Genomic DNA, 17,049 nt, shown 5'->3' on the forward strand with positions numbered 1-17,049 from the left:
GTTGTGCCAAACAGCACGATATTTCGACAGCTCCAACATGTGGATGTACAGCAGGCGGCAATCGACGAAGCAAAGGAAGATGACCAACATCAAGCAAACGCGGAGTGCCATTTTGTGCGCGTGAAGATACGAGGTGCCCCAGTCGCGATGGAAGTAAACATCAGCGATATCCGCTCTGCGCTTGGACTTCCCATCTACTACGTACGCTCACCATTTAAAGAACCCACTGCGGTTTCCACACCAGCTCCTGCTAGCGATATGGAAGATACTTAGCTGAACAAAAGAGAGGACAAAGGAGAAACAAGGATAGCTAATTTTCCTTTATAGACAATGCATTGTGTTTGTAACCGCAGCTGCTATACAATGTTTTCGCCGACTTCTTCATTTTGCCGAGTACAATAATACATTGCAACTCGAAGCATTGCGGGTGGGGCTTCACGAAGCGGCATATTCCCGTGGCGTTGTATCCACCGTTTGGCAGCGAGAATCCGACCTCAATCGGATTGATCACTGGAGAGTAGGGAGGTAAAAAAAACGTAGAGCCCCTGTTTCGTGAAGCATCTCCTGTAGCCCCTTGTACAAATAAATATTTGCATTATCCATCATTACGATGGATCTTGGCAGCGGCCACGGATTGAGAAACGAAAGGATCTTTATGGAAACATGAGCGCGTGAAGGTGTCCTCCACATCACCTCACTAAAAACACCTCACACGTCCATCGCAGTCAGTATTAATATCCGCTTGTCGCGACTGAAGGGAAGAGTCGCGTGCGCCGGCGTCTTATTAGCAGACCAGCCATAACGATGCAGTACGGATCTAGTGCCAAATAATACAGATTAAAACAACTGAATTGACTACACATTTTTTGAGCAACCAACTTACCTCCCGTCTTTTGACGTTTCGACTACGAAGACGTGTTGGTCTGGTCCCATGTAAGAGGGAGTAAGACGACCAACATACTCCCGCCTTTCGCGAGGGACGCTCTTCCTAGCGCGCTTAGTGAGGACCTTTCATGTCAAATAAAGATCAAAGCGGATGATCCGGGAAATTGTCGCGTCAGAGACTCGTGGTAGCGCAACACAGTTCGTAGCGTAGCTCTTCGAAGTAAAAGCATGGATGTGCTTTTACGTAGTCCTTAACGAAGCCACAGGCTACCTAGATGACCTCGCTCTAGTATCCGCTTTACAAACAGTGCTTGCTGTACGGAAAAGCTTATACCATCGAGCGAGACTGCGGTTACACTGGCAGCTGTAGTTGTGTCAATTGAATAAACGTACATCAATACGATACCTCTCTAATGGATATCTAGTAAGTAGGTCATCTCTTTAACTCTGACGTCGGGGTAAATCTCCGAACGTGTAACGAATGCCAGCCATTCGGACAATTGCTCGTTCACAGGCAGTTTTTCAGTCCGATCAAAGCCCGCTGTCTAATTTTTCATCCTTCTCAGTGATTGGTACAAAATAATTTTTGGTTATCTAAAAGTGAGTGTAATATCTGAAGCCTAACCTCGACGACTAGAAAGGCAGTCCGATTTTACTTTGCTATTAAAGTCGGTGGCTTAAAGTAGAGTGATACATCGATCACCCTAAATGAGGCGACAATTGCCCATGTGTAGGCGTTTTTGAATGCGAACTAGACCAACAAATCGTACGCTGACACATGAAACTTAATCGTGTAGTGCTGATTTTCGCTGAATTACAAGTAGCCATGGACCGATAATAATGCGCTTCCCGGCGGAGCGCCTTAGGATATCCTGCATCGTGTGGGAAGAAGCCAGTATTTATATAGCCTTTCGTTCCTGTATACCTATAGCTATGTAAGAAATCCGGAGCTTTTTTATTTTCTTTCTGTAAATGGTGTTTGTTAAAGGCTTAAAGGTGTTTGTCATGGTTATTCCTTCATCAACCACAGCAGCACTGGTAGATACTTAAGTAGTATTATCCCGTTCATCCACTTACTTCTAAAAAAGAATGGTCTGGCCATTTCAGTGACGCAAAGTGCTCATCGACTACGTAGCAAATGTTGCATACCCTCATAGACTGCTAAGATACACAAAATACCACAAGATAGAACGATAGACCATCTAAACCTACGAAGGGGTCCGTGGACGAGGAGGGGCACTTTTGCGGAGAATAGGTCTGGCTTACAGCGCTGCCGCAGCATCGAGTCGAAGCGTATTGCACTTTATAAAATAGTCTACCTCCCAAGCTCATTAAATAAATGAATGGAGCTCGTGCAGCCAAAAAACGGTACAAAAATGTCCTGCTTTGGAGTAGTGACTACAAGTAGTATTATCGTGGTCGTTAGGACAGCTAAATGACTGTAATGAAACCTGTGTTTGAAGAAAAGAAGTGACTACCGTACCTCACAAAAGAAATGCTTAACAGATAAATTGCCAAAACACAAAATTGAAGCGTTTTGTTTCATTTAAAAAATATTTATTAACACCAAGAAGGCAGTATGAAACGATGATTTTCATAAGGTCTCGAGGGCAATGCTTCTAATAATAGGAATTAGACTGGCATCTGGAACTCATTTCTGGTTTTGCAAGACACTATGAAGCGGTTTCTGCTACAGGATGCATCTAACGCTGGTTGGGTTAAAGCTCAAGAAGCACGTACTCAGATTAACACAACCAGCGCCCAGATCAGACTTCAAGCATATCCAGAGCTGTCAACAAAATCTCGCTCAAGTATTGACCTCAAAATTGCACAAGAAAAGGTGAATCAGCTGCAAATACGCAGGGTGTGTCAAGACATTGCTCTTTCGACCATCGACATGACATTGGCGCAACTTTTTCCCGTTGACGACAAAGATATCTCTCGCATTCGGTCTAAAGCCCTTCACTATAATACACTGACCTGGAAGGAGCGATCGGTAGTTATCTTTTACTACCTCCACCCTCTGCTTGGGAACAAGGATGCAGAGGTGACGTGCAGGGTATTTGGAGTTCGACATGCAACCTTCACCAATTGGGTAACGAAGCACTCATATTACCCAAAGTGGGTTCCATTTGTTGAGTTTATGACAGTGCGTACCGCTCTCAACTCAATTCCAGTCGAATTTCGAGCAATTTTTGATGAGTCACAGCTCGACGTGGAGTCAGGTGTCTCAATACCAGTTCAATTCAGGACACCAACAACTAAACGCTATGTCACTGCAACCTCTCACCCTCAGCTGTCGCGTCAGAAAGTGGTGAAAATTGCCAAAAAGAGCGAGGGAGTGAAGTATTTAGCAACTTCAGTCAGGACAGTAAGTGTTGGACGCAGTCTGAAGTACCCTACAGAGACAAACTTTCTTCTGGATGAAGTTAAGAAAGGTTGTAAATCCGGTAATCCAATGTCTCGCAACGAGATTTATCTGCGACTCATACAACAGTTTGGAAATGATGGCATTTTGGGACCGCCTAGCGAGTTTTGCAGTGTGATGAAGCTTAACGGCGGAGGAATATCGCCTGCGCTAGCGCAGTGGGTTCGTAGGCGCCTCGAAGGTGCCAACTGGAGCATTCGCAAAGAGAGTGTGTCTCAAAAGGTGCCAACTGATTGGGTTTTAATTGCTCTTGTAGCCTCACAGAAGATTCGCACCAAGCTGGACGGGTGTACAGTTTTAATCAATGCCGACGAGGTGTTTATCAAGTTCTTCCCTAGAGACACAAAGTTTGTGGTACCTACTGGAACGAAACGAGTTGGATCTAATGTGGCTTCAGATGCCAAAAAGGGATGCACAGTGATGGTTTCTGCAGAAATGTACTCCTCGAAGGTCCTTCCTCCCTTTATTGTGATGACCGCGACTCACAACACTCGTCCAATCATCCTACTCGTCTAATCATCGATAGCGTAATCTACGTACCGTAATTATCGCGGGATCGTGTTGGACCGGTTGGGTTACCGGTGTATGGGTACTTACCGCCTGAAACCGGTACCCCTTAATACGCCCCCTCAATGCGAACACGCGTTGACGCAGAGCGCCGTAAGGTCCTTGTGACGTGGCCCCGGAAGCGTCTTCGTCATGATGTCCGCCAGCATCACAGAGGTCTCGCAGTACTCCAGCTTGACCTCACCGCGCTTGACCTCATCACGAATGTGATGGTACTTGATGTCGATGTGCTTGGCCCGACCATGGTTCACTGGGTTCTTGGTCATCTTAATGCATGACTCGTTGTCTTCGAGGATCTTGAGCTCTGGTCCCGATTTCCCTGCTGCCGTCTAAATCTCGCAAAGTAGGCGGTGAACCCACTTGGCTTCTTGAATAGATAAACTTAGCGCGATGTATTCTGCCTCGCTTGTTGGCAACGACACACTTGACTGCTTTTTGCTCCCCCAACCCACGGGTGCGCTCATCAAAAGAAACGTGTAGCCCGAAGTTGACTTGCGATCGGAGTGGTCACCAGCCCAGTCTGCGTCAGAGTACCCGCGGAAATCCACTTTGTCACCGGGCTTGAAGCAGATTCCGTGCGACTTAGCTCCTTGTAGATAGCGAAAGATGCGCTTCACAGCAGCCCAGTGCTCGACTTGTGGGTTCTCCATGAAGCGAGAAACGTATCCCACGGCAAAGGCAATGTCCGGTCGTGTCGCGGTCATCAAGTGCATGAGTGCAGCTACAGCCTCGCGGAACGGAGCGTTTATCTTGGTCGATGCACTACTTGGGACTAGTCGAGAGCTCAAATCAGCTGACCTCACCACCGCCTTGCACTCATCCATACCAAAACGCTTAAGGATGTCGTCGACATATCGGCGCTGGCACATCGTCACGCTCCAGCGTTGTACACCAATTCGATTTGTAGTACGAACGCACACTTGCCACTGTCGGTCATCTCGAAGCGCTTCTTGAGATCACTCTTGGTGGTTGCAATTAGCTCAGCCGAGCTACCAGTCACCAAAACGTCGTCTACGTAGACCAGCAGAAGCACACAGTGACCATCCACAATCTTGATGTAGAGACACGGGTCGTATGCTGAAACTTGAAAGCCGATGGACCACACGTAGTCGTCGAAGGTCTCGTTCCACACGCGCGATGCTTGCTTGAGACCGTAGATCCCCTTCACCAGCTCCAGGCAGTCGAAGTCATCATCAAGTTCGAAACCTTCTGGCACCATGCAGAACACCACCTCTTTCATTATGCCATACAGGAATGCTGTCACCACGTCCAGCTGGTCCAGGGGCCAGCCGAGGTACACGACCAAAGCAATGATCATGCGCGGCGTCACATACCTCACCACGGGCGAAAACGTTTCCGTGTAGTCAATGCGATACTTCTGCTTGAAGCCTTTCGCCACAAGGCGCGCCTTGTACTTCTCGATTGAACCGTCCGCTTTGCGTTTGATCTTGAACACCCACTTTGTACCGATGGCCCGTTGACCGTTCGGTAACTTGGCAGCTCGGAACACATCGCGAGGTCGCATTGACTTAAGTTCGGCACGGATGTCCTTGCGCCAATGCACTTGATCAGGCCCGTTCACCGCTTCTTGGAACGTTGCCGGCTCAGCTATTTCACCAGCTTCCACTGCGTTGGCACATGCTCGTCAAAATACAGGCGGAGTTGCGCCATCGTCGTCTTGATCCTCGACGTCTTTTTCTTCTTCATCGGCCACATCACAGTCATTTCGCACACCTGATCGGCGCTTTGTTTGAAGCTTAAACGAGGTTTCTCGAGCACTAGCTTCCTCCAAACCGGCAGCCTACTGTGCAGCGTGCGATCTCGTAGTCATGCCGTGAACGTTACTTGTGCGGGACTTGCGTTTCCCCGCCTGCTTGAATTCCGTTGGGCCCGCAGTTTCGGTATCGTTGATACTGAGAGAGTCGAGGTCGAGATCAGAATCTGCGTCGTCGTCGCTTGGACTAGCCGTCGAAAACCCAAATTTTGATTCGTCGAAATTGACATCGCGACTGATCACCACCTGCCCCGCCTCGATGTCATAAACTCGATACGCCTTTGACACTTCTTCATAACCCATGAACAACCCTTCTCGATCCTTGGGGTCCCACTTGAGTCTATTTTTCCGTCGGAGTTAGGACGTACGTCCGACAACCAAACACACGCATGTGCTTCACACTTGGCTTGGACTTGTACACGATCTCATATGGAGTCTTGCTTTCGATCTTGGGTGACGGTAGACGGTTCTTAGCGTAGATAGCGGCCATCGCCGCTTCACCCCAGAACACTTCTCCAACTTGGCATGGTGCAATATGCTGCGACCAATCGTGACGATAGTCCTGATAGCTCGTTCTGCAGTGCCGTTCGTCTGGTGCGCGTACGGAACCGTGGTCTGCTGTTTGATGCCTCGATCTTCGTAGAACACCTTGAGTGAGTATGTCGCGAGCTCACGAGCTCCGTCATGGCGTACGAACCTGACCCGCTTGCCGAATTGCGTCTATACCTTCGTGATATAGCTCTTGAGGCATTCTTCAGCGTCCGACTTGGCTCGTAAGCAGAAACCCTTCATGCATCCACTGGCTTCGTCAACGATGAGCAGTAATTTCTTGCTCCCACCCAACGATTCTTCTTCCATGGGGCCGCCGATGTCGAAATTAAGCAACTCGAACGTGTCGTAACTGCGTTTGTCGCGGTTACTGGGAACGGTTTCTGGACCATTTTCGCTTGCTGACACCCGCGACAGACACTTTGCTCACTTGACTTCAAAGGTGCGGTGGCATCCTTGATCATGCCGTTGTTGACCATCTTGCGTAGCACGTCGATAGGAGCATGACCCATGCGCGCGTGCAAGTCAACGTTCGACTTCGAAGTCACTGCGTTTATCGAGCATAGTGGTGTGCGCAGCCAGTAAAGACCGTCTTCGAGATCTGCTGTAGCCACCACTTCCTTCGAATCCTTGCGCGCAACGTGCATGGTTTCACCGTCGAACACCACTTGGAATTTGCCGCTTTGGTTGATCTGCGGCACCGATAGCAAGTTCTTCTTCATCTTCGGCACGTAGAGCGCGTTGTTGATCTCGATCTCGCGCTCATCGCCGTTGGGCAGAATCACGCGCTCGATGATGGTCCCCACACCCTTGATTGCAACGTTAGTGCCATCAGCGACCTTCAGCTCGCCCTTCTCTCGTTCGTTCAGCATGGCAAACTTAATCTTGTCATTGCAGATATGCTGTGTCGCACCGCTGCCCACAGCCCGGACATACTCTTGCCCGTCAAAACTCCACACTCCAACGAAACCGCAAATGCCACGCGATCATAGCCGTGGTCGTAGTCGTCGTTTCGCAACTGGACATTGTTGGCCCCGCGTCACGACTGTTGCAGCCGCGTCGGCCTCCTCGATTCTCATCCTTCCGCTTGGTCCAGCACTTCTCAATCACGTGCCCAATTTTCCGCAGTAAGTACACTGGCGAGACTCCCGCTCGGTACTGAACGCCTTCGCCGCGTCTTCAGTCTTCACCGCAGAGGTCTTCTCGCCTTGTCGCTTGATATGCTCGTTCGTGAGCACCTTCACAACGTCTTGCGTCTTCAGCTCAGCAGTACTCATCTCCAGGTGTAGCACGACGTTCTCGTAGCGTTTGGGGAGACTGCGCAACAAGCAGATCGCAACGTCCTCGTCCCCCATCCTGGCGCCGATGCTACTAAGCTTGGCGCTGATGTTGAGAACTTCATTGCAGTGATGCAACACATTCACGCCTTCAGACATTTCCATGCTGAAGAGCTGTCACTTCAGGTAAATACGACCAGCCTTCTGCAATCCACCGTACAACGTCTTCAGCGCGCCCACGCGGTCCACGCTTCCTCGCAGTTGTCGACCACGTGGCGGTAGTCCGCATCCATGTGGAGCAGCATCAATCCGAACGCGATGTTGCTCGACTTGACATACTCGTCCTTCGCACGAGGGTCCGTGAAGCTTGGAGTCGTCTCTTGGTCAGAAACACACCACACATGCAGCGGTTCACGTCGCGTAGTTGTCACCGTTAAACTTGTCGATGGAGACCTTATTTGAAACGTCTTGCGCAGAGGACATGTTACTTGGGCTCATAACCTGATAGAGGTCACGGGTTTTAGGCAACGTTGGGTTTGTACGGAGCGAAGGGAAGAGTCATCACTCGGGGAGTAGACCGGAGCGAGGACACTTGAGGGGAAGAAGGAAGATTCCGAAGTGATTGATTTATCGGAGCTTACACTGTCCTCACTACGTAGGTCATCCAATCAATTGGTGCATCCAATCACCAACACTCGTCCAATCATCCTACTCGTCTAATCATCAATAGCGTAATCTACGTACCGTAATCATCGCGGGATCGTGTTGTACCGGTTTGGTTACCGGTGTATTGGTACTTACCGCCACAAACCGGTACCCCTCAGTAAAGCGAGGACGGCAGTGAGGACGAGAGTGAGAACAGCAGTGGCGAGGATAATGGAGAGAGCGACGGCATGGATGATGGCGAGAGAGGCGGCCAGTGAGACGCGAAGGAAGACGCCAAGAGCAGTAGCCAACTGCCTGCTGCTAGCTTATCGTCCCCGACTGCTGTCACCTTTCTTAAATGTCTGTGTAGCTCAACGGAATAGTCCCGTACGCGGGTGGTAGAGGTTAGATTCCTCTCACAGGAGAATTGTCTGGTGGCAGCTGGGTGCTGAGAGGTACGGTACGAACAATGTCGATATACTGTATTTTTTTTTCAACGGGTAAGGCGGTCCAGAAGCACGTGGGACACCATCATTAGCGATTTAAGCGATTACAATGTAAATATCAATACAGAAACGGCTCGTTTATGAATTCGAGATAAATTGACTAATTCCCATGCCTAACACGCTAACGCGTCGTTTTGCTCATTAAGAATGGCGAACCTTTCAGCTCTTGCTGATGCAAAGTCCTGCCTTCTCCAGCGTTTGTTAATGATGAAGCGGATGGCTACCGCGTTCTTGAAGCGAAAGTGGAGGAGCACTTTGAAAGCCAGGGTTCGGGTCAGTGGCGATCCGAGCTCCGGATTTAGTTCAAGCCGTCCAGCAACGCCTATCGAAAGGATTTTCAGGTGCTATGTGGTGACGGTAACGCCTTTCAAACGCAGCTAGGCACGGTATGGAAAAAGGCGAGGCTGCGTAGCGGGGGCAAGCATGATTTGTTTAGAGCTGCATATCTAAGTGCTGAAGCCAGTCGAGGTTACGATGACACTTGTCGCGCAACAACTGCACGTATTCAATAGCAACTGCCCCGCGTCGCGGTGTGCTGCGGAAGCAAGGAATAGCAGCGGATCCAGCCACGCAGAACGACATGGCGGCTACCAGGAAATACTGCCAGATGAAGCCGCAGTTGTTGTGCCAAACAGCACGATATTTCGACAGCTCCAACATGTGGATGTACAGCAGGCGGCAATCGACGAAGCAAAGAAAGATGACCAACATCAAGCAAACGCGGAGTGCCATTTTGTGCGCGTGAAGATACGAGGTGCCCCAGTCGCGATGGAAGTAAACATCAGCGATATCCGCTCTGCGCTTGGACTTCCCATCTACTACGTACGCTCACCATTTAAAGAGCCCACTGCGGTTTCCACACCAGCTCCTGCTAGCGATATGGAAGATACTTAGCTGAACAAAAGAGAGGACAAAGGAGAAACAAGGATAGCTAATTTTCCTTTATAGACAATGCATTGTGTTTGTAACCGCAGCTGCTATACAATGTTTTCGCCGACTTCTTCATTTTGCCGAGTACAATAATACATTGCAACTCGAAGCATTGCGGGTGGGGCTTCACGAAGCGGCATATTCCCGTGGCGTTGTATCCACCGTTTGGCAGCGAGAATCCGACCTCAATCGGATTGATCACTGGAGAGTAGGGAGGTAAAAAAAACGTAGAGCCCCTGTTTCGTGAAGCATCTCCTGTAGCCCCTTGTACAAATAAATATTTGCATTATCCATCATTACGATGGATCTTGGCAGCGGCCACGGATTGAGAAACGAAAGGATCTTTATGGAAACATGAGCGCGTGAAGGTGTCCTCCACATCACCTCACTAAAAACACCTCACACGTCCATCGCAGTCAGTATTAATATCCGCTTGTCGCGACTGAAGGGAAGAGTCGCGTGCGCCGGCGTCTTATTAGCAGACCAGCCATAACGATGCAGTACGGATCTAGTGCCAAATAATACAGATTAAAACAACTGAATTGACTACACATTTTTTGAGCAACCAACTTACCTCCCGTCTTTTGACGTTTCGACTACGAAGACGTGTTGGTCTGGTCCCATGTAAGAGGGAGTAAGACGACCAACATACTCCCGCCTTTCGCGAGGGACGCTCTTCCTAGCGCGCTTAGTGAGGACCTTTCATGTCAAATAAAGATCAAAGCGGATGATCCGGGAAATTGTCGCGTCAGAGACTCGTGGTAGCGCAACACAGTTCGTAGCGTAGCTCTTCGAAGTAAAAGCATGGATGTGCTTTTACGTAGTCCTTAACGAAGCCACAGGCTACCTAGATGACCTCGCTCTAGTATCCGCTTTACAAACAGTGCTTGCTGTACGGAAAAGCTTATACCATCGAGCGAGACTGCGGTTACACTGGCAGCTGTAGTTGTGTCAATTGAATAAACGTACATCAATACGATACCTCTCTAATGGATATCTAGTAAGTAGGTCATCTCTTTAACTCTGACGTCGGGGTAAATCTCCGAACGTGTAACGAATGCCAGCCATTCGGACAATTGCTCGTTCACAGGCAGTTTTTCAGTCCGATCAAAGCCCGCTGTCTAATTTTTCATCCTTCTCAGTGATTGGTACAAAATAATTTTTGGTTATCTAAAAGTGAGTGTAATATCTGAAGCCTAACCTCGACGACTAGAAAGGCAGTCCGATTTTACTTTGCTATTAAAGTCGGTGGCTTAAAGTAGAGTGATACATCGATCACCCTAAATGAGGCGACAATTGCCCATGTGTAGGCGTTTTTGAATGCGAACTAGACCAACAAATCGTACGCTGACACATGAAACTTAATCGTGTAGTGCTGATTTTCGCTGAATTACAAGTAGCCATGGACCGATAATAATGCGCTTCCCGGCGGAGCGCCTTAGGATATCCTGCATCGTGTGGGAAGAAGCCAGTATTTATATAGCCTTTCGTTCCTGTATACCTATAGCTATGTAAGAAATCCGGAGCTTTTTTATTTTCTTTCTGTAAATGGTGTTTGTTAAAGGCTTAAAGGTGTTTGTCATGGTTATTCCTTCATCAACCACAGCAGCACTGGTAGATACTTAAGTAGTATTATCCCGTTCATCCACTTACTTCTAAAAAAGAATGGTCTGGCCATTTCAGTGACGCAAAGTGCTCATCGACTACGTAGCAAATGTTGCATACCCTCATAGACTGCTAAGATACACAAAATACCACAAGATAGAACGATAGACCATCTAAACCTACGAAGGGGTCCGTGGACGAGGAGGGGCACTTTTGCGGAGAATAGGTCTGGCTTACAGCGCTGCCGCAGCATCGAGTCGAAGCGTATTGCACTTTATAAAATAGTCTACCTCCCAAGCTCATTAAATAAATGAATGGAGCTCGTGCAGCCAAAAAACGGTACAAAAATGTCCTGCTTTGGAGTAGTGACTACAAGTAGTATTATCGTGGTCGTTAGGACAGCTAAATGACTGTAATGAAACCTGTGTTTGAAGAAAAGAAGTGACTACCGTACCTCACAAAAGAAATGCTTAACAGATAAATTGCCAAAACACAAAATTGAAGCGTTTTGTTTCATTTAAAAAATATTTATTAACACCAAGAAGGCAGTATGAAACGATGATTTTCATAAGGTCTCGAGGGCAATGCTTCTAATAATAGGAATTAGACTGGCATCTGGAACTCATTTCTGGTTTTGCAAGACACTATGAAGCGGTTTCTGCTACAGGATGCATCTAACGCTGGTTGGGTTAAAGCTCAAGAAGCACGTACTCAGATTAACACAGCCAGCGCCCAGATCAGACTTCAAGCATATCCAGAGCTGTCAACAAAATCTCGCTCAAGTATTGACCTCAAAATTGCACAAGAAAAGGTGAATCAGCTGCAAATACGCAGGGTGTGTCAAGACATTGCTCTTTCGACCATCGACATGACATTGGCGCAACTTTTTCCCGTTGACGACAAAGATATCTCTCGCATTCGGTCTAAAGCCCTTCACTATAATACACTGACCTGGAAGGAGCGATCGGTAGTTATCTTTTACTACCTCCACCCTCTGCTTGGGAACAAGGATGCAGAGGTGACGTGCAGGGTATTTGGAGTTCGACATGCAACCTTCACCAATTGGGTAACGAAGCACTCATATTACCCAAAGTGGGTTCCATTTGTTGAGTTTATGACAGTGCGTACCGTTCTCAACTCAATTCCAGTCGAATTTCGAGCAATTTTTGATGAGTCACAGCTCGACGTGGAGTCAGGTGTCTCAATACCAGTTCAATTCAGGACACCAACAACTAAACGCTATGTCACTGCAACCTCTCACCCTCAGCTGTCGCGTCAGAAAGTGGTGAAAATTGCCAAAAAGAGCGAGGGAGTGAAGTATTTAGCAACTTCAGTCAGGACAGTAAGTGTTGGACGCAGTCTGAAGTACCCTACAGAGACAAACTTTCTTCTGGATGAAGTTAAGAAAGGTTGTAAATCCGGTAATCCAATGTCTCGCAACGAGATTTATCTGCGACTCATACAACAGTTTGGAAATGATGGCATTTTGGGACCGCCTAGCGAGTTTTGCAGTGTGATGAAGCTTAACGGCGGAGGAATATCGCCTGCGCTAGCGCAGTGGGTTCGTAGGCGCCTCGAAGGTGCCAACTGGAGCATTCGCAAAGAGAGTGTGTCTCAAAAGGTGCCAACTGATTGGGTTTTAATTGCTCTTGTAGCCTCACAGAAGATTCGCACCAAGCTGGACGGGTGTACAGTTTTAATCAATGCCGACGAGGTGTTTATCAAGCTCTTCCCTAGAGACACAGAGTTTGTGGTACCTACTGGAACGAAACGAGCTGGATCTAATGTGGCTTCAGATGCCAAAAAGGGATGCACAGTGATGGTTTCTGCAGAAATGTACTCCTCGAAGGTCCTTCCTCCCTTTATTGTGATGACCGCGACTCACAAATGGCACCCTTGCTAGACGTTTTGCTACGTGGCGTGATGAAGGAGGTGATGCAAGCGTTCATTTTCAACCTTCACACTGGATGGACACGCCAACCGCAAAAAAGTACGCGGACTTTTTGGTTAGTCTATACCCGGGTCAAAAAATTGGTCTCATTTGGGATGCAGCTTCAGCTCACATTTGTCAGGAAATGATTGACTACTTGAGCGAGAAAGGTATCATGTATGAGTTTATTCCCGCTGGATTAACTTCTATCATGCAAATCTGCGATCTCTACGTCAACCGACCTTTGAAAGCTGCTATTAAGAAAAACTTTATGCGATGAAAGGTGTCACAAACCATCCCACCCGGTGGTAAGTACAAAGTTGATCGAGTCCAAGTGATTCAATGGGTCGAAGAGGCCGTTTCAATGGTAAATGAAAAGCAGAACTCTGACAGGAAGATTGAGTTCATGTTCAAGCGACTCGGCCAGGATCCACGACAGCCCAATAACCAGGCTTTTCAAGAACACATAGGCCTTCTACAAGAAAACGAAGTCTACAACTCACTTCTGCTGAACCAGACAGCAGAAAACCTTGTGTAGTGGAGAGATTGGGCGAGTCTTAACCCCTTCAACCCGGTAGCTGTATAAGCTGCGTTTGAAATCAGCTGTTACGCTGTATATACAGCGTAGTGGTTTTATACCTAAATAAACTATACTTGTTTCTGACAGATTCACAAGGTATACAAAAGCGAAGATTAAAATTTGAGAGCCGGAAAATGTATCTTCCTACAGATGAGTCTAAAGAGAGAGAGAAAGGCCGCTTCTAATTTCTCGATTTTTTTTAGATATTATAAGTGCCAGGTTTGGCACAGTCTTTCGAAGCAGTATACTTTTTGGGAGGTAAATTTCGCGCCCTTTTCGCAAGCTTGAGCGCCAGTCAAAGATTTTCTGCGGTGGACAACAAGCGGTTGAGAACTCGTGATGGTGGGGACCCGCGAAACATCTCGAGGGAGTTGTTCTGGCGGAGCAACTCCGGTACCTGTGCCCGTGCGGGGGCCTGACAGCTTCCGCGTACTCTGGGCTGGCCTTAAGTCGGCTGGGTGGACCGCGAAGCCACCATCAAGCCGAAGCCTAAATCATTTCTGGAAGTACATCAAGCCAGGCGGTGATCCCAGTGGAAAAGAGGGAGTGGACTACTTTCTTGGAGAGCAAGCTCTATTACTGTACTCTCGAGAAGGTTTGCCATACTTTGAGTTGTTTTGGTTAGTCTTTATTGACGTTGCTAGTTGTATTACATTTGTGTATAGTGGTGAAGAGAAATCACGAAGCTCGACTCCAGCAAGAGCGACAAATCGCAGAGGCGGATAAAGGTGTTTCTCCTTCTGCGGCTTCTTCTGCGTCAGCCGCTGTTCCTGTTGCTACAGCTCCTGTCGATGCTGCTGCTGACCAGCAACTTGGAACGCTACCTGAACACCCAGCACCAGGTGATGTGGTCGCTGAGAGTGCGATATCCGCACCTGTGCCAACTACTCCAGGTAATGTTGCCTCGCGCTTTGTACATTTAATATGCTGTATCTAATGATGTATAAGCTCTTTTTGCTGTATCAGCCGTCATGGCTGATACAGCTGTATCAGCCGTCATGGCAAGTGCAGTCAGCGACTCCCGGCCGGCGCAACCTCCCCCAAGGCGTGTAGCTTTGTCAACTACTCCAGGTGATGTTGCATCGCGCTTTGTATATTTGAAATGCTGTATCTAATGATGTATAAGCTCTTTTTGCTGTATCAGCCGTCATGGCAAGTGCAGTTAGCGACTCCCGGCCGGCTCAACCTCCCCCAAGGCGTGAAACTTCGTCAGCACCTTCGACTTCCGTGTCCCGTGCGCCAGGTGAGGAACAATTCAGTCGATTCTGCGCTACGATGCACTGCTAACTCGTTATTCAATGCTGACTGTGTGCTACCGTTAGCCAATGCTAGTAGCAAACCAAGCGGCTGTCGCAGCAATGATAGCGACTTGCAGCAACCGAGACGACACCATAGTCCTCTTCCTGCTCGTGGAGAAGATGAAGAATCGAAAGAAGAGAGTCGTACTGGCGATTTGGGTAGGATTACTTTCTTGAGTTGGATATACATCGTACATCATACATCGTATGCCTAACACGTACATTATGCTGTATTATTTGGTGTATTAGGTACCCACGACGTCGTTGACATGCTAGGTGACGGTGACGACGACTTGAACGCACCTGAAGGCAGTGATGATACCTACTGTGTGCTAGACTCGGGGACCGAATCAGAGGAGATAGACCTGTACGATTTGGATGTCAGTGACGCTGACTCGTCAGGATCAGATACGATCGATGAAGAGGACGATGACATGTATGCAAAGGAAGAACGCCATTTTGCAGACAGTTTTCTCAACTCAATCGGTGGCCACGACAGCGTTCTGGCTGGTGATATCATCGGACCTGCACTGAAAGATCTCGGTACTACTGGATGGCATGATCCCGAGACGCCCAATGTCACGCAATATCTGCAAACACCGTACACTCCTGTTCCATCTAGCGACGAGTATCCAGATCTGATGGGTGAACGCGGTGGACCGACTGAAGAGGCTTCGAAGCGTGGAGCGTCGCCTATCGCACTATTCTTCATGTTCATCCCAGTGGCGCTGTGGCAGCATATAGCAGAGTGCAGCAATCTTTACATGCATGAGCAGCTAGATGCCCGTGTGGATGCCTATTTTGAGAGAAAGGAACAGCAAGCACAGAAGGCGCGACGAGCTGGACGCGCAGTACAACAAGAAAAGAACAAGACAAGACGAGATGTACGCCAAGAGTTCCATTCGGTGAAGCCGATAATGCCGCACGAGCTGTGCGTCTACATCGGCCTGTTGATAGCTCGAACAATCATGCCAAATCGCGAAAAACTAGCGAACCACTGGAGGCTGTCAGAGCAAGGGGCACTTCCAAGAGGCACATTTGGGAAATTTCTCTCACGAGATCGATTCATGCAACTCACTCAAAATCTCCACTTCACGAGCAACCAAGACCCACGTGCAAAAACCGATCGCGTATGGAAAATTCGCTCTGTAGTGAACGTGTTGCAGCAGACGTTTGTGCAGTACTTCAATCCTCCAGCAGAGCTTTCGTTTGATGAAGCCATGCTACCGAATAGAAGCTCGTTCAATCGGACAAGAGTGTACATGAAAGATAAACCCCACAAATGGGGTACAAAGCTTTTCATGCTATGTTGTGCTGTGTCCGCTTATTGTATTCGGTAAGAATGCTGTCTTCGTTCTGCTGTATGCGTTTACTTATGATCTGTATGCTGTGTGACAATGTACAGCTTCGAGGTGTACTGCGGCAAGAAGCAGCACATTGCTGAGTCAGGTGCTGTGGACATGAAGTCCGGCCCTGCTGCCGTTGTTCGTAACCTGAAAGCTGTGTTTGGAGATAAGCCTCCAGAGAAAGCGATGCGACTTGTCGTTGTCGATCGGTTCTACACGTCTATTGTGCTAGCCGTACAGCTACTGCTCATGGGGTTTTACACAATTGGTACAATCATGACAAACAGAAGAGGCTTCTGCAAGGCGGTGGTGTCTAGCAAGAAGACTAGGCCGAAGGGTATCCCGAGAGGAGCGCTCACGTTTGCTCGGTCTAAGCATGTAAAAAAGATGACTTCGATATGCTGGTGGGACAGCAAACCTGTGCATTTCCTATCGGTTGGTGGAAACCTGGAGCTAGACCGTGTGGTTAGAAGGGAGAAGACCGGAGAACAGAATGAAGTGGCGTGCCCCAAGGTCATCAAGGACTACCATAAGTTTATGGGCGGAGTTGATGTGCACGATCAACTCCGCCTGCAACGGTACTCCGTTCAGCGCTCGATCACATTCCGGAAATACTATAAGTCACTGTTCCTGGGGCTGGTTGATCTCGCGATTACAAACGGGTACATCGTGCACAAAGCATATTGCAAGCAGAGGCAGATTCGAGCGATGACACACGCGCAATACATG

At 48.4% G+C, this 17,049-nt stretch overlaps 1 protein-coding gene across 1 annotated transcript; it reads left to right on the top strand.

Moving 5' to 3' along the window:
- Positions 1-11,810: 11,810 nt before the first annotated feature.
- On the top strand, positions 11,811-13,434 carry PITG_04473 (uncharacterized protein; the record flags this gene model as incomplete). Its single annotated transcript, XM_002906037.1, has 5 exons — positions 11,811-12,512; positions 12,567-12,854; positions 12,906-13,002; positions 13,070-13,279; positions 13,380-13,434. The coding sequence occupies 5 exons, from the start codon at positions 12,281-12,283 to the stop codon at positions 13,432-13,434; spliced, it is 882 nt and encodes a 293-aa protein (XP_002906083.1).
- Positions 13,435-17,049: the final 3,615 nt, after the last annotated feature.

The sequence above is a fragment of the Phytophthora infestans genome, genomic scaffold (assembly GCF_000142945.1).
Source record: "Phytophthora infestans T30-4 supercont1.5 genomic scaffold, whole genome shotgun sequence".
Taxonomy (NCBI): Eukaryota; Oomycota; class Peronosporomycetes; order Peronosporales; family Peronosporaceae; genus Phytophthora; species Phytophthora infestans.